We start from the raw sequence: 23,655 nt of genomic DNA, 5'->3' as shown, positions 1-23,655 counted from the left end.
AGATTTACGGACAGATTCGTAATGATGAGAACATGTTCTTACCTTATTCCTCCCACAAATATACGATTTGGTATCAATGTGCCATATTTGGGGGCCGCCAGTGGGGCATCCAGTCCGCCGGTTGGCGCTGAGGATGGCGGCTGTGCCGCTATTTTGTGCATCTCTGCGGGTGTCGTCTCCAGACGAAAGTTGGCCCCAAATGGAAGAATCTTGAGGCTGTTGTTTGTCGTTGGGGGCGCGCTGGCCAAATCGAAGTCTTCTCTGTGGCAAAACCGTTCCTTCTTCAAAAGGATACGAATGTGGGGTAGCACTGACTGTCTGACTGACTATATTAGACGACGACTGCAGCTGCTACTGTTGATAACGTGTTTATAATAACTGTTGTTGCAAGCACAGGTACAGTGAATGGATGTGGAGCAGGATGGTATATAGATATAATTGTATCTATATCTGTCCCTGCCCTCTGTTCCTCCGTTTGTGATATATATTTATTCTATATATTACTACTATATTGCTCGTCGACAGAATATATTTATTTTTGAAATTCTGCTATAGATATATATATCTGTAGTTGACGTTTCCCACACAGATTCCTTTGTGGTTGTTGTTTTTGTTGTTCCTGTTGTTGTTGTGATTGATAGTTCTCGAAATCTGGGAACGATAAAGAAACGATACAGAAAAGTGAGTGAAGAGAATTAGTTGTTGGGTGCGCTCATTAATAAACCATTAAAATAATCAGCCACATGGCAGGGCACTACAAAAAAAATCACAAAAAATATAGAGAGAGAGAGAGCGAGAAACACTCACAAAGAATTGCCCCCTACATTTCGAAATGAATCTATTTTTGGCCATACAGCAGCAGCGCACACGGCGACATATGTCACACGAGGAAAACTGCTCAATGCACAGATACAAAGATACACACTGCTACAGCACAGCTACAGAAACAGGGAGAGAGAGAGAGAGAGGTAAACTGCCTGCTGCCTGGCTGCCTGCCTGCCTGCCTGGCTGCCAGCCTGGTGGCAGGGCCACATACATGTGTGCACCATAAATTCACCTTCAGAGGCAACGAGGAGACGAAAGACAACTAAATAGCACAGAGAGTTTAATTTTAACAGAAGCAGCAGCAGCAGCAGCCGACGCAGACGTATGTATCTCGAAGATACATAGATACCGAAATGCAGGCAGAGAACGGTTTTCAGACTCTACTCTCGTATCCATGGGATATCCATCAACCAATTCGAATGCATGATAGGACAGCCTTCATCAAACATCACTTTATGTTGCATGTTCCCCAAAGAACGAGGGACATTGCATGCCACAAACACTGTATAGATGCAGATATAGATACCCCCCACCCCTCACTCCCCAAGCACAGCTCCACTTAACGATCTATTTATTTGTATGTATCCCTGCTTATCATTCCACATTTATCTGAGGGAGGAGTAGCAAGGGCTGCCACAACACACAAAAAAAAAAAAAAAAACAACATCCACAACAACTGTCTGTCCGCTGTCCGCTGTCTGTTGTCCGCTGTCCGATGGTGGATTGGCACATAGCAATGAAAACATAATTAAATTTTCATTAACAATGAAAACGTAAAAAAAAAAAAATGTCAACAAAAAACTGCTTGGCGTTCCGTTCAGGCATTTCCAATTGTATTTGATCGATTCAACAGATACACGGAATGTCCCCAACAAATACGTATGTATCTGTGTGTATCTGTGTGTATCTGTTCATGTGGGCGGTATCTATCTAATGAACGGTGTCTGCTGACTCTACTTTTGACCACACGAACAATATCTCCATCTCCAAAGCTAATAAATTGAATGTTAAATTATGTTCAGCTACAATATAAATGTATCCGCATAACAATGGCCAGATGAATATCTCTATATCTATATCTATATCTATCTTTTCCATATGCTTTTTCTCTTTCTCTCTCTCTAATTAAGAAAAGAACGACCGACCGACCGAAAAATCGTCTGCTTCTATTGGCGGATTATGGCTATATCTGTATGTTGTATCTTGTATCTATACATATGCATATCCTATAAATACTCGTCGCAATCCGTTCATATTTTCCTCTAAAAGATTTTCGGGCCACCAAAGATTTTCTCGGCTCTCGTCGAACGGAAGCAACGGAAAAGTGGGCGGAGCAGATCGGAGCCGGAGGCGGAGGCGAAGGCGAAGGCGACCGATGGCTAAGTGCCCCTGACATGATTCATGGATGGGATTCATGAGTGCCGCCCGGCCCTCATTCACAAGACAGAGATGGAGATAGAGACAGATCTAAATTATTAAAATTTTGTGATATTATTGCAGACTTTTTGAGCAACTTTAAGGCGTAGGCATTAGGAAAATTGATGAGATGAGAGCCGGAGCAGCGGGGAGAAGGGAAAAACTGTGACAACAGAGAGCACAGGGGGAGAGAGTGAAACCAGAGCATAAATGATTAAAATATTCATTACGAACGGGGCTCCAGCAGAGAAGAGAAGCCCCTGACATCGACTTCGACATCGGCCATGGAAACACCAACAGCCACCGCTGGAGGCCAGAGGTCAGGCCGGGAAAAATCACAGAGTCAGCATCGGCCCGTAGAGGCAGAGGCATGACAACGGATGGTGGGGGCAGTGAGGTGAGTGAGGCGGTGGGCCAGTGGCAGTGGCAGTGGCAGTGGCAGTGGCTCTATCAATGGAATTTAATCAACAGCAGCCAGCAGAAGCTTAAAAATTCTACCTTACCCACCAGCACCAGCAGCAGCAGCACTCCGCACCCGGACCCACATCGGCCACCCCTCCAGCTGTCAGTCATTCCGTCAGTCAGTGGGTGGTGGGTGGTGGGATTTGGCTGTTGCCGCTGGCTACTGCACAATATTGCAAAATTCCACGTGCGAAAATTGCGCGAGTAATGGCAGACGATGCGGGGGGGCGGAGGAAGAGGGAAGCGCCAAAGAATTTTATGCACTATGAGAGGGGGGAAGCTAGACACAGATACGAATGCGACACGACAACGGGAGTGTGTGTGTGTGTGTGTGTGGCAGAAACAAACACAGATAAGGATACATGATCTCATGCAAAAGAATTTAATAATTTCCCTCAATGGAATGTACGCTGATTGGATCATTCCTCACCCACTCACTCACTCTCTCTCTCTCTCTCTCTCTCTGTCTCTGTTGGGAAATGGGAAATGCGGGAAATGCAATCCGGAAAAACACGTAAAAAATTTTGCAGCTCAATATTCGATTGAATCCCCACAAAACATTCAATGCAGAGACGAGTTTGTTTCTTTTCTTAAGCTTTTTATTTATTCTTTTTTTTGTGGCACATTTCAAGCGTAACTTTTGGGCCAATTAGGGAAATGCAATAAGCCAAAAAAAAAAGAAAAGAGAGAAGAGAGAAGCTAGAAGGAAAAGAAGCTGAAGTGGGAGGAACTGTAGCTAGAGAGAAGGAGAGGAGTGGCTATAGAGGAGTGTGGCTTTTGTAGTTCTGTAGAGAGAGAGCGAGAAGTAGAATGGCCACAGGTGTTGGCCAGACGTGGGGTGGGGGAGTGCAAGCCATAGTTCTAGGGGAAGCTGTGGCTGTGTAACCGAAGAGAGAGCGAGCGAGAGAGTGTGTAAGGTTGACCTATAAAACTGGCAGAAGTGCGGCAGAGTGTGGCACAGATACTGCAAGGCGTATTGAAAAGGAAATTAAGTAAACACACAGCTGTTTGGCCAAGAACAAGGCCGAAACGGGTAGAGCCAGGAGAAAGAACACGAAACACTGGGCGGGAAAGAAGGCCAACAGAGAGAAGAACCTACGATAAGGCCAACAGAAGGGCAGAGGCCAAGAGGAGCAGCATAAGAAAAATCACGAAGGATACACAAGGGAAGGATCCCAGCGAAAGGAGGCAAGGGGTGCAGAGATGCAGAGGAAGGAGCAGCTTTTTCCTTCCGTGAAAACAATTTAAAAACTAAAAAAACTCCACACAAGAAACCCCAAGGAACTACCACTAGTACAACTGCCGCCATACGTGCAAGTCCTTTGTCCTCGTATGCAAAAGGTGCATCTGTGAGTATCTGTGTGTTCGTCCTTGCCAAATTGTAGCAGACCCAAGGCGAGGCGATAGTCAGGTGCTGATAAAACGCTGACTCACAGAAACAAAAACACAGCAAGAGCGAGAGCGAGAGAGACAAAGCAGAAAGGGGCTGCTCCTGGCAGTATGCTACACAAAATGTGTGGCACCATCGGTGGGTAGAGGAGAGGATAGTAGAGAATACAGGCATGTGGCAGTAGAAAGCTCTTGTGTGGTGTGCACTCCTATCCTGTTGGCCATTCCCCTCCCATCCCATCCCATCCCATCCATCCATGCCCCACTGATAATGCCGTATCCAAGGCACATAAGGACAATTAGCCAACAGCAAAAGGCTGTGGCTGTGGCTCAAAACAGTTTAAGAGCCATAACGGCAAACATCACGAAGCAAGCAGCAGCACCAGCAGGAGGCAACATTTTTGGGGCAGCAGCAAGCAAGAGGGGGGGGGGGGAGTAAAAGCTGATGGTTGAATGGCTTTGATGGCTGAATGACTGAGGCATGACGATGACGTTGTGGCATGTACGTGTTGGTGCATAACTTAACTGAAAAAGAAACGCCTCCTCCACCCCATCTGCTCTGGCAACAGCCACGTGGCAGGCGAGTGGGTTAAGAAGATGAAAATCCCAATGAAATGGAAACAGAGTGGCGGCGGAAGGCAAAGGTCAATTGAAGTTCCCTGAAAGACCGAGAGAGAGAGAGACGAGGAATTGGAGAAAAGAGCAAAAGTCAGTCAGGAGGACAAGTCAAGTGTAAAGCGAGAAAGCACACAAAAATGGCGAGCACCCACACTCACACAGGCATCCGTGGGATCCAGTGGATGCACTGGCGGACAGGCGGACAGTGCACCGGAAGTGGAAGTGCCTCGAGTGCCTCGACTCGACTCGACGCTCGACTCTCAGCCCACCTCCTGCCGTCCGCCCACATGTTATACAATCCTTGAGCGAGGACGAGGACGTGGACGGTGCGGACGATGGGTGCAATGGGGCTTTTGGGTGTCAGTCAAGTGAAAGGAAATTGTAGCACACAGAACCAGAGCGAACGGCAGCCAGACAAACCAACAGACAAACATCATCATCATCATGCTCGTCGTCGTCGTCGTCGTCGTGGAATCCTGGTGGGTGGATAGAAAGGAGGAGACGACACGAGACACGAGACACAGGGCTTTGTGCTATGGGCTTTGGGCCTCAGCAGCTGCAGCTAAATTGATGGCCTGCCATCAAGGGATGGAGCACACACATCAGCAGCAACATCCAGCCATCCAACCATCCAACCAGCCAACCCAGGCCCTCCCCTTCTACTGCCTGCCACTCGTACATATACTATGTGGCACACACAAAAATCCATAATCCTCGACAGCAGCGGCAGGCAGCAGCAAAAGGGAAACGTTAAACTACAAAAGCGCGAGCACAAATTGCTACGAAGTATCTCTCTGTGTGTTTTCGTGCATCTGTATCTGTGTGTGTCTGTGTGTGTGTGTGTGTGTGGCATGTTTTTGGCTTGCATGTGTGTGCGTGCGTATCAAAGCCAAAAAAAAAACTTGTGTGAAACAATGAAACTTTTGCTGCCGCTGCCGCTGCCACCGCTGCTGCCTGTCCAACTTCTTGTATTTGTATTTGGGATCTTAGTTTTCCTTTCTTTTCTTTTTGGCCCTTGTCCAATATTTGTGCCCCGCAGCGGGAGAGAGAGAGAACTTGAAGTCTTCCTACGGATTGGATTGGTGTTTCTGGTTTGGCATTAATCTCGGCCAAATATATATCCACAACAGCCAGAGAGATCCATCCAACTCACGAAGTTCTAACATTTCCATCCCCCCCCCCACCGCCCCCCACCGCTCTTCCCTGCCCTCTGACATATGTGTATTTGCTGCTTGCGGTTACTGCTACCGTTTTTTGAAACATTTTAGGTTGGATGATTTATTGCCACTCGTCAGACCCTCAGGGCTTCGGGGGGAGTGCAACGCTGCGTATGAGCGATGGGCGAAGATGCTAGAAGGAGGGACGGATAGATGGCAGCTTCTGTTTTGGATTGGGTGTCCCCTGATGCGGATTATTGTCTATGCTGACAAAGGCTTAAAGCGGAATTTGATACAGATACCATAGAACGAGGCCCGAGGGAAGAGAGGGCAACATCCATCCATCCATCCATTAAATACTGTGGCAAATTAAGTCATTAAAAAACAATTTCCAACAATCCGAAGACGGCCGACACGAGCAGGATCACCGATAGGCGGTCCTGTGGCATCAGGTGTAAGGAAACTGCCAAAAATAAAGCATAAATATGCAAATACCCACGGGGCACGGGGCACGGGAACACAGAGCGGCAGGGGGACAGTGGAAGGGAGGACCCATAAAAATGCAATCACAAAAAAGGAAAAAACCAAACGAAATTCTCTACTAAAGGAAATGTAATGTCAAAAGGAAAAGCCAGGAGCAGCAACAGCCAACAGCCAAAAAAAAGGAGGCAAAAAGTGAAAAGAAATGACGTAAAAGTGTGACTCAAGAGGGGGGCAAGGCGAAAGGGCGGTTTGTGGCAGTTGTTAAGAGTGTGATGACAGGGGGCATGGAGCACTTTTGTATGTCTTTGCCTGCGTGTGTGTGTGTGTGGAGGCGTGAAGAGGTTGCCAACTATTTTTGTAGACGGCAGCTGCTGCTGCTGGTGGTGCCGCCTGTCCTGCCTTTGTTCCACTCTGTGTAGATCTATCTCTCTCTCACTCTCTCGCTCATCTTCTGCTCTTGGTGCGTTGTAGGCCAGGCCAAAAGCATAAAATTAAAATGCGAAAAATGCAGACAATGGGTCGCACCGAAAGAGACAACGAGAGACACAGAGAGAGAGAGAGATAGATAGATTGTGTGTGGAAAAGTGAAAAAAGCGCAGCTGAGGAGCATGTCATCCTCCATCAAAAGCCTCCTTCCGTTCTCCTCCAGCGATGATTCTGCCTGCCTGCCTGCCTGCCCGCCTGCCTGCCGCCTGCTGTTAGTTTTGTTCTCGCACTTCAATCAGTAGCTGCTGCGACTGCCGCTGCCACGATTCGGTTTGAGGACAACCATCTATAGGCATGTACCTGTATCTGTAGCTGTGCCACTGTCTCTGCCCCTGCCCCTGCCCCTCCGCCTTCATTTGCATCTGTATAGCTCTGCAGATCTACCTCTTTCTCTACCACCTCCCCTTAGATACATATGTATCTTTGTGTCTCAGTGCATTTGTTTTTGCTCGTATTTTCGCTTTTGGGCCAATATTCTTCTTCTTGGCCATAATGCGTCTTAAATTTTGTGACCCACTTAAGGGAATGGAAAATGGAAATTGGAAAATGGATGGCAAGTGCAAAGCTGGCAAAGCTACAGTTTATGGCCAAGATGTTGCGAGCGCAGAGCTAATTTGCTCTAAAGCAATGCAAATGTATCTCACAGATACCACTAGCCCACGCACACACACAGCCTTTGCTCTCGAAGGCAAGAAGCAAAGCAAGAAATATTTCTCACATAAAAAAAATATCGAGATACATGCATATGTATCTGTCGGCGCTTGCATCTCCAGCCATGGCTTTTGCGGCTGTTTGTAGGTATCTAAAGTATCTGTGTATCCTTTGGGAAGGTCGAAAGATACATTTAGGGAATCCCCAATTAACAGCTGCCACCCCCGACCCCTTTTCACAAAAATCAAATTAAATCTAATTACAAACAAATTGAGAAAAACTCAATGAAAAGCCGGAAATCTCTGAGGCGCGTGGAAAGACATGAGTAAACACACACACACACACACACACACATCTTGTTGAGATACAGATACATTTGTATCTTTCGAATTTCTGTTTTACATTCCACATTAAATTCGGATAGTCGACAGATTGAATGCGATAATTGATCGTCGGAAAATCGTTGCAAAAACTTCGTTTCGCGAAAAACTTCTCACATTCCCACACATTCAGACCCGCACCCCCCCTCCGAGGTCCCCAAGCAAGCAACTCCATTGCCAAAGCCTGTAGTTTTCTGTAATTTGTATCTGTATCTATAGTTTGTATCTGTATCTCACGTGTGTGTGAGTGTGTGTGCTACATCCGCTTGTGGGCCGTGAAAATATGCAGATAACTAATATTAACTTTTTGTGCGCTGTTCCAAAGCATGAATGAAGCGTGGAAACGGAATACAATATGTGTAGTCGTTATACGAACGAAGGAATGAATGAATGAATGAATGAATGGATGGATGAATGAATGAATGAATGGCTGGTCTAAGCCAGGCCTACACGATGGAGGGATCCGGGGGGCACCTCGATTCCGCTTCAATGCAGCGCCTCCACTGCACTCTCTCTGCAGCCGCTCATCTCTTGGCTTCGTTTCCGTTTCTCGTATGCAAAATGAACGCAAACAGCCAGAACCCCGAACCGAATCACGATCTACGATCCGCATCAACCACTGGTGGTAGCACACTCTGTCCCCAGGGTATCGGGGGTGGGGGGTGGCTCCATCTCCATCGTCTGGAGGGGGGTTCTATTTATGGTCACACTTTTTGAAACTACAACAAAATCAATGGAGACCATAAAAGCCGCACGCATTTGACCCACACGGTGGGGCGGCAGCCACTGCACTCTTCTTTTCTCTCTTTTGCATATGGTCTATTCAGGTGGGTGTGTCCCTATGTCCCTCTCTCCCTCTCTCTCTGCCTGTTTGTGGCCCCACATCTCCTCTGTTGTGTGTCCAAATGGGAGGTTGCCACGGTAGAGTGCAAGTTCGGGTTACCGTTTGATTTTGGTGACAGTTTTGCATGTGGGCTGGTCCTACGGCACCAGAGCATCTTTTAGATACAGTTTTGTCGTAGCCGCCGGCTTACATTTGATTCTCAGACAAAGTCAAAGCCCACAGCCCACAGCCCATAATACATTTCCACGCCTTGTTTTCCATGTGACACAGATTTTCTTTATGGCCTTAACTCTCGCTAACCCCCAGTCTTTCCTGCCCCCCCTTGAACTTTGTGCCGTCCGCTGTTGCCACTGCTGCCCCTGCTGATGTCTCGACTTTTTGGTTTACGAGAATTCGTTTCGATAACTGAAAAGAGAACTGCTGGGCCGCTGGGTGTTATATCTTTTTATTGCCAGTGGCAGCTGAGAGGAAGGGAAAGAGAGAGCACCATCCTCCTCCTCCTCCTCCTCCCCCATAGAACAGCTGTCGCCAATGATGGCTGGCTGGCGTCTTGGCTGCTTGACTGCTTGACTGCCTGGCTGCCTGGTTGCCTGGCGACGGCATTCGCCATTTTTGTATCTTTAGCGAAAAGGAAAATTAAATGAAAACATATAAGCAAAGTACTTGCGGCATCTCATGAGTCGCATAGCGTAGCCGTTTGCTTATAAAGAAAAATCTCTCAAGTAAGGAAAATTTCACTTGTAGCCAAGGCGACAAACGGGAATAAAACGCCAAAGAGCCAAAGAGCCAAAGACGGGGGGGAAGGGGAGTTAGATGAATATTGAAGAGCAAAGAGCGGCGGAGTAGGAGGAGAAGCAGAAGGAGAAGGCGAAGGGGAAGGGGCCGGGGCATTATAAATTTAGATTTATGTACAGGGTGTCTCTTTGCCGCTGGCTAAAGCGGCAGCTAAAGACACAGATATGTGTATCTAGGCCCCCAAGAGGGGGCATACATTTATATAAGTCAAAAAGGCAAAACAAAAATGATTTAAGGAATTGAAAGCTTAAAGAAAATGTCCGCCAGGAAAGTCCCAGGAAAGCCGTTTCTACCTCTCGCTACAGGGAATGTTTTCCCAAAAAGTAAATATTCGTGGGTCTCGGGGAAAACAACTTCCATTCTAGAAATCAATCGGAAGAGGAGCACCCTCTACAAGGAAAAGTCTTGGCAAACGAAACACGCGGTATTATTTTTCTCCTCTATATCATTCCTCTATCCCCAGGGGCGACATTTTCCATTGGTTCTCTCTCGCTCTCTCTCTCTCTCTCTCCCTCTCTCTCTCTCTCTCTCTCTCTCTCTCAGTCTGTCTGTCTTTATAGAGGCAGAGAAACCGCGTGGGTTATTTCGAAACTGTTGGCATTTTTCAGAACAGCGACAGCGACAGCGACAGTAGCAGCAGTTCTTTATGCGACGTTTTGATATTCAAAAGCATTTCATCAACGACGAAATGCAACTAAAAATATCACACACACACACGTACAACATTTACTATATATATTTTACCTTATTTTCTTTCTCTGTTTGCTCTGTTTTTCTGTTTTTCTGTTTTGTTGCAGCTTCTAGTACTGCCAGAAAAAATCAAATTGAACAAAACTTTCCACTAACTCGGTTTTACTTTTTGATCGAGAACTGAACTTAATTTTTGGTTAGGTCTCGTCTCTACTGTAAGCGGCTTCAACTCTATCTTTATATATTAGCACCTCTTTTTGTTGTTGCTGCTGCTTTTTTTTTTGCATACAATTTTGTATCTTTTATCACTTGTTATATGTGTGGGGGTTACGGATTGATGATTGATTTTTTCTTTGAAGAAGTTTTCCAATTAGAGCCACGATCAAATGAATACTGAAAGAAGTTAAAGTTGGTTTTATCCATTCCACATAGCACATCATGATCATATTATATCATATCATATCATATGTGGGAGTAGTAGAGGGGGGGAGGCGTGAGGCGAGTGAATGTCGACGGTTTGTCCGAAGCATCGTTTATCCACTCATCAAAAAAAAAAAGGCCAACAGAAAACCAGGCAAAAATTTTATTAATCAAATATTCTAGCTTTTCTAGCCACAACCCCCCGAAAACGCTACATGATAGAGAGGGGATGGGGGGGGGGGGAGGTGTGCGTGTGTGGGGTAATAGTTGGAAAGGGTTGCTATTGCTTTTGTTGTTCGTTGTTCGTTGTTGTTTATCGGAGGCATTACGTATACGCAACGTGTGCGAAAGGCAACACAAGGGACACACAAACACCGGAAAGGGAAGGAGTTTGTGGGAGGAAGAGAAAGAGAATAGCAAGAAGTGGGTAAGAGAGAATGGTAAGAAGTGCAGGAGGAGGAGGAAGGACGACGACGCTGCCAAATGACGATTGTCAAGAGGCGTACGAGGGGTAAAAGAGAAAACGACGAGAGCGCGTAATAGAGAAAGAGAGAAAGAGAGAGAGAGAGAGAGAGAGAGAGAGAGCGTCCTATTTCGATATGGCGTACGACTATTTTCTGTTTTTGGGAGAAAAAATGTTTCAGAAGGAAGGAGTCTGGGAATTGATGGGTCGATTCGGTACGGGAAATGGCGATGGGCAGATTACGTGGTGACGAGGGCAGGGGAGGGGCTCGGGGGAACGATGATTTCGCCCGTGGTATACATACAAACAAAAACAAAAAATGTTACAACACAAAAAAAAAGAAGAAGGACGAGGACGAGGACGAGGAGGAGGAGGAGGAGGTACAACAAACATAAAAGCACAACTTTTGTGTGCCACAAACGCATATAAAAAAAAAAATGTTGTTATTCTGCTCCTTCTCCTTCTCCACACCCTCTGCTTGCTGCTTCTGTTTTGGTCAGTTCTCACTCTCTCTCTCTCTCTCTCTCTCACTGTCTCTGACCCGCTCTCTTTCTGAGCGTGGGGAGAACATTCCTTTAGTACGTTTCTCTGTGAATCTCTAGCTTTAGCTCCATATCTCTTTTTGATATTTATATTCTTCCCAGTTCTTCTCTATAACATTTCCCTGTTTTCGCCTATCTTTTCTTTGGATTGTTCCTCCCGTCTCTTGTCTATCACAATTTCAGTACCCTGTTTCCCTTCTCTCTGTCCCATTTCTCTGTCTCCTGTCTCTGCCAAATCTCTTCCATCTTCTGCATGTGCCCTTCAACTCTTCTCTGTTGTAATTCCTCTCTGTATAAGGGATCTGTTCTGTCCCGTTTCTCAGTTCTCTGTCTCTATATTCTCTACCCTGTCCACACTGTCCTCTATTCACCTCTGTTTTCTCTCTGTCTCTTTTCTGCTCTATGTTGTAAATTGTTTTTCTGGCGAAAACAATAAAAAATCCAAGCATTTCTGTCAGCCCCAAAATCAAGTACGTTCTCACAGGCTGAATTTTCCATATAGTACAACGGACCCATCTCCATATATATAGTATTCTTTGTACATACATATGTGCATATATCTTTTATTATGGCTCACACACATTAACTTTTTGGCCGAAATAGTAGTTCCCGCTGTCCCGCTGTCCCGCTGTCCCTCTCTCTTTCTCTCGTATGTGTCTCTCGCTCTGTCCGTTGGTTGACTTTTGTCCGCGCGGCCAACACTTAAAAATCTTTCGTGTTGTATTTGTAGTTTGTTTTTGTTTTTTTTTTTATTGTTTTTTTTATGGCCTTTTTGGCGAAAAAAAACGCAGTTTAAAAATACAAGATGAGGGAGGGGGGGGCGTGCAGGTGATGTGGTAACTGTTTGTTGTTAAATGTTTTAGTTTTTGTTGCTGTTGCAACAGTAGCGACAGAACGCATGAAAACTGGCACACACATACGCATACGCACACATATAAAAAAATACACATACAAACACGATACGCTGCTGACTGCGACGCTGGCTTCCACGCTAAAATGTAGAACTTTTTGTTGTTGTTTTGTTCTTTTTTTTTGTATTAAATTTATTTGTTGTTCAACACAAGAAAAAAAACGTGAAAATCTTTCAACGCGCGAAGCGACAGCGACTGACGCTTTTTTTGGCCGAGTAGCAATAGCAGGCAGAGCAGAGAACACCCGACGTTGACGACGACAAACGGAACGGAGAACCGAAAGCACGGGCAGCACACGGCGAACGTTGAACGTTGAATGGAGGAGAACACGGAGAATGCCAAAGTGAAATCGAAAAGTGTTGCAATCACAACGACGATAGAACAACGACTCAGCGGCGGCCAGCGAGCGTCGCCCCACTTGGGGGCCCAAAAAAGACCCGAGAGCAGTAGCAGAGCCACAACAGAGGTAAAGCAGAGCCACAGCAGAGCCCGAGCAGAGCCCGAGCAGAGCAGAGAGCAGCGTAGTCAGCGTCAGCTGAGGAAAAGAGAGAGCAAAACATGTGCTGCGCTCTCTCTTTCGGTTGCGCTTGCTCTTTGAGCGCGGCCAAGGGATGCACTGCACATCAGTGCACGTGCGTTTGTGTATATTAGTGGGTGTGCGTGTGCGTGTGTGTGTGAAAGAGATTACAATAAACACATTTTAGCAATATTACATATTTGGCCTATTTATTAAACAGGCACTGCTTCTCCCACAAGTGGGTGGAATAGGGGGAAAAGGGATATATGGAGGTGTGTCTGTGTGAGGGAGGGGGTGGGTGGTGCGATTAGAGTTGTCGACGACGACGACGACGACGCATCAGCGGCGCAGCTGCCACGTAGAGTGTGCTCCAATAACGAACGGTAAACGGTAAACGGTAAACGGCTATGATTATCTGTTTGCAATTTCGAGAGATTCTTTATGCATTCGCATTCGTATTTTATATAAGAACAAAAAATAAATAAAAGAAACGGGAAAATAAATGAAAAATAATTAGATCGACAGTTAATTGCAGTGTTTTGATACCTTAAAAAGAAATCTATCAAAATGTAATCCCCTCCATAGATTACAAAACTATTGTATAGCTTTCACGTATATACATACATATATGCGTACATATGTACGCGTGCAGAAGCTCGGGGCCTTCAAAGTTTCCACTGGATTTTGTAGTGCAGACAAGCAGAAGAAGCAACGGAAGAAGAAGGGCCAAGGAAAGATCGATCCGCAAGGGTTTATCATAATCGTTCCACTGAACAAGCAGTTCAAGGGTGAAGCAGTGCAGTATTTTGAGAAGCAGTCCCGTTCAACACTGGTCTCTGGCTCAAACTAATGTAAATTGTGTTTTCCTCATGGAGAAACAATAAGCTGTGTGTTCTACAGCTGTACTTATTGTCTGACAACCAATTACAGTTACGAGAATTAGTATTATAAGTGACTCTCGTATGGCTATAAAGTTTTCGGATTTCGTAAGAAGCTTCCGTCATCAACCAGCAAGCCGTGCAACTTCTATTGTCACACATTCTCTTTCTCATATGAAAGTGTCCGAAAGCGGTGTGTGTGCAAAGAGACAAGCGGCAGCGACGCTGACGGCGACAGAGGCGGCGACAGAGGCGGCTACAACAACGGCTATATGCCTGGCCAAGCAAATACAGTTATGTTTTGACTGCCACTGCTCCCACTCTCACTCCAGTACCCGCACCCGTACCCGCTCCCACTCCCACTCTCTTTCATCATATGCCTATTGTTGCGTGTGTGTGTGTGTGCGAGCGAGTTAGTTTTTCTTTTTTTTTTCCCCATTTTCATTTTCGTTGATTCTTTACTTATTGTGCAATGATCCATGGCCATTTAATTGCTTTTCGTTTTGGGTTTTTGGCTACAACAACAACAATAACAGCCTTCCCCTCACAGTTGTTCTCTTTCTCCTCTCTGCCCTCTGCACTGCTCCTCTGCTCTCGCTTTGCGCTAGGCTGCACTTCAAATGCTCAATTGTTGTCTATCAAGCACCCAACCCCCACCCCCCCACCCACCAACACCTCCCGCTCTTTTTTCATTGTGGGAGGACGCATAAATAAAGCCAGCCACTGATAAAAAATGGGCGAAGGGCGAATCTAAAGCTCGTAATTATGGCCAGAGACTCGGGCCGGGCCCGTCAGTCCGTCAGCCAGCCATCGCTTTTATCAGCGCTCTACGTTTCCACTTACATAATCAGAAAATAATACAACAAAAAAGATGAAAAACACGTTGGAAAATCGCTCTCTCTTTCTCTTTCTCTCTCTCGCTCTCCCTCTCTGTGTTCGTTCGTGTGTGTGCGTGTGTGCTTGTGCTTTTCTCTGTTTGTGGAGTTGGAAAATTTAAATTCCATCAAAAGCAGCAGCAGCAGCAGCAGAAGCAGAATCATCAGCGACAGCGATAGAGAGAAACAATCATGATAATTAAATTGGGTTCACTGAGGCGTATACTTAGCATTAAAACCAAACCCAAAAGCAAAAGGCAAAAGACAACAACAAAAGTAAAAATCAAAAGGCAATCAATGCCAAAAGCAGTAGGCAAAAGTGGGCAAAAGCAAATCTAAAAGCAATTGGTTGCACGAATGCAATCACCACTTTGAGATTCCATCGGTGGAAAAGTTATCGTGCAACAGCAGCTGCAAAACCAAAGCCAAGTCCAAATCCAAAACCATGAAGAAAATCCAAAAATGCAAATCCAATCCAAAATCAAATCCAAAATCATCTCTCGTCGACACAAAATTTTCCTCGGCTCTCAGTCGCTGTCAGCTTCTACGTCAACGTCAACGTCAACGACAGAGTCGGCATCACTGCTGCGTCTCTGTCTTCGTTCCCTTCGCCGTCTCCGGTTTGTCGACGCCTCAGAAAAAAACACACGAAAAACACACAGAACAAAAATATAACAAAAACCAACAAAAAATTCTTTAAAGTATAAAAAAAAAGAACCTTCAACTGCCAAAAAGCAGAAAAATCAGCAGAAAGCAGGGGTAGGGGTTCCACTGGCGAGTGGGGGTGGGAGGGAGAAGAGGTGGTTCGAAGCGGAACAAAAAAATTATATAGGTTAACGCTAGCCTTCGCATCCCTATCCTCAATTGGAATTCGTGCTATATATGTACTAGGGATCCAAAGAGAGACAGACTGAGAGAGAAAGAGCGGACTAGAGAGATGGAGAGAGTTTTGCGGGAGAGCGGGAGAGAGACTGAGAGAGGGGATAATGCAAATGGGGGGCGAACTCCCACGCAGTCGGAAGCCAACCTCCACCCACCAACAACAATGTAAGAGAAAGAAATCGGACAAACTTGTAGCAAATTGCGGAATACTCTTTTAAAGGAAAATATGCAAGGGATCACCGTCCAAGAGGGAGATGATAAACTTAAGGATTAACGAGACAGAATGCTACGAGCATAGTCGTCAGAGAACTACATACGTATATGCTTCTTTCTGGGAATTATTATTAGATTTGAATGATTTTTAGTATTTAGGTAGTCAATAACTCAGTAAGTTAATAAATTGTTCCAAATATGAGTTACACACATCTTGAAGTGTAAGGATACCCAAGGTTACCCCAGGTCCGAATAAGGGAAACGTCCTTCCAAAGAACCATCCTCCTCCACCCCTTGGATAACTTGTACTCTATTTGTGATGGAGGAAAAAAGAGGGAGAGTATATCTACTAACCCATAACCACTCATTCTACAGTTAACAATTAAATGACTCTTCATTACGGCCTCCCTTTGGGGGCCATCTAATCAATTCCCACAGGCGTGCGACCCCAAACCCCGGTAATAGGGCATAGCCAAAAATCAAAGCCACTTTTTGCGCTCTTAAGTGCAAAAATCAAACACACACCCCCCAAAGAGGCCACCCGCACGACTCTCTCTCAATCGTCTCGCTCTTTTCCTCCGACTGTGGCCGACTTTCTCTTTCACTCTTTCCTATCTCTCTATCTCTATCTCTATGTCTCTCTCTCGCTCTCGGTCTCTCTCTCTTAGGTGCTCGTCGTGTGCATTATTTATTGCTCTTATACAGGCACGAAGACCACATGATGAAGGTGACGAAGGTACGCTGCCTGCTCCACTGTCAGTGTCAGTGCCCGCTCTGCCCCCCGCCTTCACAGCGCTCTCTCTTTCTAAATACCCTCTCTCTCGCGGACTCACTCACTCTCTCTCTCACTCTCCGGTGTATGGGCCATGTGCGTGAGGCCCCGTTAACTAGTAAACCAGCAACCTATAATGGCTCCTCTCCTCTCCCGTGTTGTTATCCCTATCCCCCGGTCCGTATCCGTATCCGTAGCCGTATCCTGTTGGAGCATGAGCACCAGCTGTCATGCTGCCTCTCTCTCTCCCTCTATCTCTGTCGCTCTCTGTTAACGCTGTTTGTTTTGCTTTGGGCCTGGTTGTATAATAAATAACTTTGAAATAAATCAAATCAGAAATAGCTAAAACGGACACATGTTAAATGGACCGAGAAATGTAAGCGGGAGGCGCGCACACACGTTCGCCCATCCATCGCATCCATCGCTCACGAAACATCTTTTTATTGGGTCACCCGTTCGTCCGCCCGGTGGATGGATGGATGGGACGAGGGGCAGGCAGCGGAACTGGCGTGACCTCAAAACGCATTAGCAGTCGGCCAGGCCAAGTCGTAATAATTTTATTGGCAAACATCAAAAAGGAGAGAAGAAAAACCAAAATAAAAGCTAACCAACCATTCCGTCTGGCTAACAGTTTCGAAAGGCGGTTGGCTCCAATTTCGGCTTTATTCAGAATTTCAAAATTCAAATAACGAGCAAACTGCAGAGGTGGTAGGGGGGGCGAGCGGATAGCGGACAGCGGACAGCAGAGAGTGCTGCGACAAGTGCAGGCGTGCTCAAGGTAAAAGCGTGGCAGCGCAGTCGCTGCTGCTTCCAATGCAGTCGCGTCGCCGTCGACAGAGTGCAAGATCAAGTGAAGCGAGTGAGTGCCCGAAAATGCAAGAGAGAGGGAGAGCGAATGTTCAGCGAGAGAGCGGACGACTACTTGAGAAAACGTTGGGCAGTGATGGCTTGCCGATACTTATTAGTGATCTTTAACAAAAATGTTTGTCGAAAAATATTTAATGTGTATATTTCCCCCTAGCATTTCTTGTCAAATATTTTTCAAAAATAAGTTATCTTTCACATATATATATATATATGTACGTATATCCCACTCAATTAGAGGGTACTCTTAAGCCATTCGCGCGGGTGACAATCAGACAAACGGCTCTCCTTCTCTCTCGTTCACACACAAACACACACATTCACACCCGCTTTTTTAGGCATTTGGTAGGCGATGCTGTTTAGGCCGCCTAGCGTCAAGTGTTGACGGCCAAAAGAGCAGCACTTAAGGCAACGGCAGCCACAGAGGCAGCGGCGCAGCTGCGACTAGATAAAAAGAACAAATTGACTGAACATGAAACACGTTTTAGCCAGACCAGAGACCAGGGAGTTAGCCAGACTCTAAGCCAGAAACAGAGTTGGAGCGCGTTTGACATAGTGACCCAATTCCTGGTTTCGATTTTCTGGTTTTCTTAAGAATACACGTTTTCCGCTTAAATGAACACACACACGATGAGAGAGAGATAGAGTGTGAGAGAAAGAGAGATACAGAGGGAAGGAAAACGAGTTGAGAATTTTCGCCTGGAATTTCTAAGTTTTCCACGCAGTGACATTTACCCCATCTGTTTACCCCTCTTCACACACTTACCGTTATTTAGTGGCCGCTTCGTCCTTCGCTGCGTCCGAAGATATTTTTGACTTTTATTGTTGTGGTTGTTCACACACACACATTACGTTACGTTAAATTACTTGTACGGTTACTCAATCGCGACGATACGTGTATTTAACGGACAATTCGAGGGTTTGTTCTACAAACTTTTTACTATTCTGATTTTACTATTTTACTATTCGTTTATTATTTTTATTTAAATTTATTTGTGTTTTCCCGATATTCGTTTGGAATTATTATATATTTTATTTGACTACTTTTTCACGAGAGAACTTACTCCCTAAAAATCACAACTAGAATGAGACTGAGACGGGCCCCCGCTCCAAGTGGAAATGGAAAAACTAACGCGCCGACTACTCTGTTTGTGTTTTTCTCTGTATTGTGTATTTTGTGTGGCACGGCACAAACATGTGTTGTGACAGTCCGGCGGCAGAGCAAGGCAGGCGGCGGCGCAGGCAAGCAAACTATAGGAAAGAAAAACCGATCGACCTCAAACAACACAACACGCTACGATTTTCCGCGCAAAACTTCTCTACTACCAAATAATTTAACGTTTTTGTAGTGCAGTGATGTAACACAGCTGGGGCTTCGTACTAAAGCGGCTCTGCAATATAGCTTCTGTCTGTGGAACTTTGTATTGGTATTATTCTGGTGGAAATTCGGTGGAAAGTCTAGTATAGTATATTATAAGCATGGTAGAATTTTTCAAAAGGTACGACTATCGCGCGGGGGCCTATTGTGCTTTCCGCCCTCTCTCACGCGCTCTCTCACACGCTCTTTGGGACAATTGTGTGCATGTGAACGCAAGGTATAACTATATTAGGTGTGGCCGATGGTAGTATTAATCATCACTCTGACCGAATACCACATATGTATGCTGTCACAATTATGTCCCTTCAATTAAATTTGCTGACCTTTATATTTGTGTACTCTGGAAGTGAAGAGAAGTTACCTTTTCAAAACGCCAATTTTTTTTAAGAAAAAATGGCTGATTTGTGTGGCAAAACATGACACATTAAGCGCTATATGTACATATGTATTTGCAATTCCAAAAATGTTCTCTTGGCGCGCTCAATGAGGTCCTGATTTAGAGTTTTTGGCTCTCGCTCTCTTCGAGTCGGTTAAGGCTCTCTTTGAATCGACTAATTCCATATTTTTAAATTATGTGCTTTAATTACTGTATTTGAATCGACATATGCTGATGATTGGGTACTTGCCATGTGCTCAGTTCAACGGAGCCCAGGACTAGTATTAAAATTGGTATTGATAAGTTAGTTTAAATATGTATTTGACTGTATATAACATATCATATATCCATATAAACTTATTTTTTCATGTGGTTGGGTTTAAATATAGCAAACGGAAACGACGCGATTTTTGCTTTCGTCCCAGGCTCTAATGAATGCAGAAACTAGTCAAATTGCATGACACATAATCTAAAACATATCAAATTAAGAAAATGTATTTATTAATTACGTTTTAAAACAGTTTGAAAAACAGTATGATTATATAAAATTAACGAGACAGGGTATACAAAGGTCCATACTCCGGTTAACAAGCAACAAGTAAGAAATGACGTGACATTCCATTCTCACTTACGTTGCCACTGTTTTCTTGTTGAACTTTTTGTTTAAACCTTGTTTTAGTCAAAATACCGTAAATGGGAGTACTTTTAAGTAATTAATCTTGTAGAAAATATATTCATCAATTGGATAAAACTATGTGGGCAGGGTCGAAGATTTTAGTTAGCCAGAATTATTCTACGGAATATCTAAATTGAGCAATAGGAACGTTGTACGTTACGCTTTTTTTTTTTACCTTTTTCGCTAAAACATTTTCTTAGGCAAAGTCCAAAAAAGGAAGTATTTAAAAGTAAAAAATTGATTCATTAATGGGATAAAATTACGTGGGCAGGGCTGAGGATTCTATCTAGCTAGTAATATTCCCTGGAATGTCAAAAACGAGGAATATGTCTAAGAGAACTTCAATTCGACAGTATATTCGGTATATACGGTATTCAGTACGGTATATTTTTAAAATGAGACGGTATATTTCGGTATATTTCTGAGGGTCAGACCGTTTACTTTATCGGATTTTCTTATTTTCTTGCCACCACGTCTAGCTCCCACACCTCGCAATTTGTATATCTTTCATAGTATTTCCTTGTATTTTCCGGTATATTTTAAGACACGTAATGGACTCACCCTCTTGAGCAATGCACCAATGTAGAAACCGTGCATAAACACCACTAAGAGCTAAGTCCCAGGCCGCATCGAAAACTAATTCGCGATCAGCATCGAATCCCGGATCGTTTGGTATCAAAATATCAATTTTTCAAAAAATGTCGGAGGTTTTTCACACTGTCGCTTCCATGGGGCTTATATGAAAAGGAAACGGGCAAAAAATTTTGAAACGTACACATTTCCCCTTCAGGTGTCGCCTTTGGTAATTACTTGTAAATGTAGTTCATATGTAGCAAATGTGTAGTTAGCGTGTAGTTACATGTAAGGAAATTAATTTAGTGGAACTTTTTGTTGACCGGTTTTGCTTAAACCTTGTTTTATACACAATCCAATAAAGATGAGAGCTTAAAGTTAACCAATCTTGTAGGAAATTAATGTAATAATCGGATAAAATAATGAGCTCAGAGCTGAGAGTCTTAGCTAGCTAGTGATATTCAACCGAATATCAGAAACGATGGAACTTGAATACAAATAATTCGTCAGTATATTTATGGTATATTTTGAAGTTTGTGACGTATTTTCTCAGACTGGCGCAGATTCATTTTTCAGCGTTTTTTTTTAATCAAACCGATTGGCGAATTAGGCAAAAATTAAATACAAAGGAGTAACGGCGTGAGTGCCGCCCTAGCATTAAATTGTAATAAATTGAGATTGGAATTGAAAGAGCCGCTACGCCTGCGTCGCCCCCCTGTGTATGCGTACGCTTCTGTCCAAGTGTGTGTGTGTGTTGTCGACTCCAATAAATTCCCACTACCGGTAGAACTGGTCTCCACCTTGCGCGCGTTCAAAAACCCCAGCTGCTTTGAGTCATAGATAAGACCCCAGCCGAGCCTGAGCCCAAGTTCGGTTTTGATTTTTCTCCCCGATCAGTTCATTTGAACCGTAAAACTGGCAGCACGCATCATGTCCGCAGGCCGAGTCGTCATCTATGGTGGCAAGGGGGCACTGGGCTCCGCATGTGTCGAACACTTCAAAGCCAACAACTACGTGAGTATCCGCTGCCCAAAGGCAAACCTTTCACCTGCAATCGACGAGTTTTAATTGTTTCATTGTTTCTCGGCCAACCTTCGGCATGTGACTCCCAGTGGGTCGGCAGCATTGACTTGAGCGAAAACGACAAGGCCGACGTGAGCATTGTGGTGCCACGCGATGGCAGCTGGTCGGAGCAGGAGGCCACTGTGGTGGGTAAAGTGGGAGAAGCAATCGCTGGGGAGAAGCTGGATGCCGTGATCTGCGTGGCCGGTGGCTGGGCTGGCGGCAATGCCAAGAAGGATCTGGCCAAGAACGCCGATCTCATGTGGAAGCAGAGCGTGTGGACATCGAGCATCTCGGCGGCCGTTGCCGCTCAGCATTTGAAGGAGGGCGGGCTCTTGGCCCTTACCGGGGCCAAGCCTGCATTGGAGGGCACTCCTGGAATGATTGGCTACGGTATGGCCAAGGCGGCTGTCCATCAGCTGACACGTTCGCTTGCTGGCTCGAATTCTGGTCTGCCAAGCGGCTCCCTGGTCGTCTCCATTCTCCCTGTGACCTTGGACACGCCCATGAACCGCAAATGGATGCCAGACGCAGACTTTAGCACTTGGACACCCCTCAAGGAGGTGGCCGGTCTGTTCTTAAACTGGACCCAGGCCCAGGAGCGCCCCAAGACGGGCTCCCTGCTGCAGCTAATAACCAAGTGCGACATTACCGAGCTGATAGCCGCAGAGTAGTAAGGAAAACCACGGATCCCCATGCTGATGAAATGAATGCTCAAACCATAATCTCAATGCTTTCGCTTGTACATAAACTATAAATAAATCGCTTGGCGGCTTTCGATCGTTTAATGATTGTCTTGTTAAACCATTTGGGGGTAACATTTGCTGAGCTTTGGATAACCTTTTGAACTCTTGAAGAGCTCGGGGAACAGAATGAACTAAAGCTTTTTTCGGATTGATATATAGAAAGACATGAAGCTTCTTGAGACTTTAGGTTTATTTGGAGACTGTAGTCTACGTTTTCTTTTTCTTCATGATTTTCATGAAAAACACCATGCCTGGAATGAGAGGTATAAACCGGGAGATTAGTGATGGATCCAAGCTTGCATTTTCCATTAATCAATGACTCACCTACAAATGTACAGAACACAAAGACAAACAGCATCCAGGCCCAGCATTTGTAGGCACTGCGCGAGTGCTGCTCTAGGGTCTCGACCTCCTTGCTGAGCGAATTGATGTTGCGATCTGCCATGCCAGAGGATTTGGTCACCAATTCGGTGTCACGTTTTATAATGCGATTGGCCGTCATCGTCTGTTCCTTGAGGTTGCGCGTCAGCGAGAGCATGTGCTCTGTGATTTTCTCCTGCTTCTGATTGTAATACTTGACAGCCTCGTTCAAGTTGTTGCCTTCGGTGGCCGGACTATTGGAGCTGCCGCTGGGACTGCCACTGCCGCTCGCGTCCTCGGCAACGCCACGTCGTCGCCGTAGGGCATCGCCATCTACTATTCAAAACGGGGGAATTAAGCTAGTGATGGTTGGGGTGTGGTGGCTGGTTTGGCAATCGTCTCACCCTCCAGTAGATCCTTTCGCATGTGGTTGTAGTTCTTCGTGCTCTCGATCTGCTGCATCTCCTTCAGGGATACTTCCGCAGCCTCGACCTCGTTCGTTTGGATTTTCGTACTTTCCGTGTAGCCGGTGGTCAGCTTGAGGGCCTGGAGGCGCTCTTTGTATCCGGAGATCCTGCGCGCACTCCGTGAGTCGTCCATGGCTTGCAGCTCGGCGACCATTATGTCCAGCGCTTTGATGAACTTCTGCAAGCGCCAGAAGTTAGCCTCGTTCTTGGCCAGCTCCTCGCAGTTGTTCAGCATTACGCGGATGTTCACATTTAGCTTCGTGGCCATTTTTCAGCCAAAAACATAAACAATAACAAAGCCGTCAATGGGCTAGAGCTCAGTGTGACCGCGGATTTATCGTTAAAATATACCGTCCGACCCTCAGAAATATACCAAAATATACCTTATTTAAAAAATATACCGTCAATATACTGACGAATTTAAGTTCTATTATACATATTCCTGGTTCTTGATATTCCGGGGTATATTACTAGATAGATAGAA

General features: G+C 45.3%; 3 protein-coding genes across 15 annotated transcripts in view; 1 reads left to right on the top strand and 2 right to left on the bottom strand.

Moving 5' to 3' along the window:
* The window catches only part of LOC108152029 (protein boule), a 31,732-nt gene extending 12,734 nt beyond the window's left edge, over window positions 1–18,998 (bottom strand). For 4 of the 12 annotated variants that reach the window (XM_017281014.2, XM_017281015.2, XM_017281019.2 and 1 more), the window contains exons 1-2: window positions 18,300–18,993; window positions 43–651 (exon numbers count right to left, since the gene is read on the bottom strand). In XM_017281014.2, the coding sequence (XP_017136503.1) occupies window positions 43–161 (119 nt within the window). In that variant the 5' untranslated portion in view covers window positions 162–651; window positions 18,300–18,993. Of the gene's footprint in view, window positions 1–42; window positions 652–12,573; window positions 12,923–18,299 lie in introns of those variants that run through there. The other 8 variants (XM_017281013.2, XM_017281016.2, XM_033387635.1 and 5 more) reach the window with 6 other exon arrangements.
* Window positions 18,999–21,090: 2,092 nt separating this feature from the next.
* Window positions 21,091–22,386, top strand: LOC108152032 (dihydropteridine reductase). Its single transcript, XM_017281023.2, has 2 exons — window positions 21,091–21,550; window positions 21,649–22,386. Exons 1-2 carry the CDS (start codon window positions 21,467–21,469, stop codon window positions 22,270–22,272), a joined length of 708 nt encoding a protein of 235 aa, XP_017136512.1. The 5' UTR covers window positions 21,091–21,466; the 3' UTR covers window positions 22,273–22,386.
* On the bottom strand, window positions 22,365–23,502 carry LOC108152031 (vesicle transport protein USE1). 2 transcript variants are annotated; one of them, XM_017281021.2, is made up of 3 exons: window positions 23,109–23,502; window positions 22,669–23,040; window positions 22,365–22,595 (listed from the first exon to the last, which is right to left on the bottom strand). In XM_017281021.2, exons 1-3 carry the CDS (start codon window positions 23,437–23,439, stop codon window positions 22,552–22,554), a joined length of 747 nt encoding a protein of 248 aa, XP_017136510.1. In that variant the 5' UTR covers window positions 23,440–23,502; the 3' UTR covers window positions 22,365–22,551. The 2 variants fall into 2 exon arrangements, with proteins under 2 accessions (XP_017136510.1, XP_017136511.1); XM_017281022.2 differs by having other exon boundaries at window positions 22,669–23,037.
* Between the last annotated feature and the right edge of the window lie 153 nt (window positions 23,503–23,655).

Source organism: Drosophila miranda, chromosome XR (genome assembly GCF_003369915.1).
Source record: "Drosophila miranda strain MSH22 chromosome XR, D.miranda_PacBio2.1, whole genome shotgun sequence".
In the NCBI taxonomy this organism is placed as follows: domain Eukaryota; kingdom Metazoa; phylum Arthropoda; class Insecta; order Diptera; family Drosophilidae; genus Drosophila; species Drosophila miranda.
Note: the sequence above shows the minus strand (reverse complement) of the source record. Positions and strands in the feature narration are given on the sequence as shown.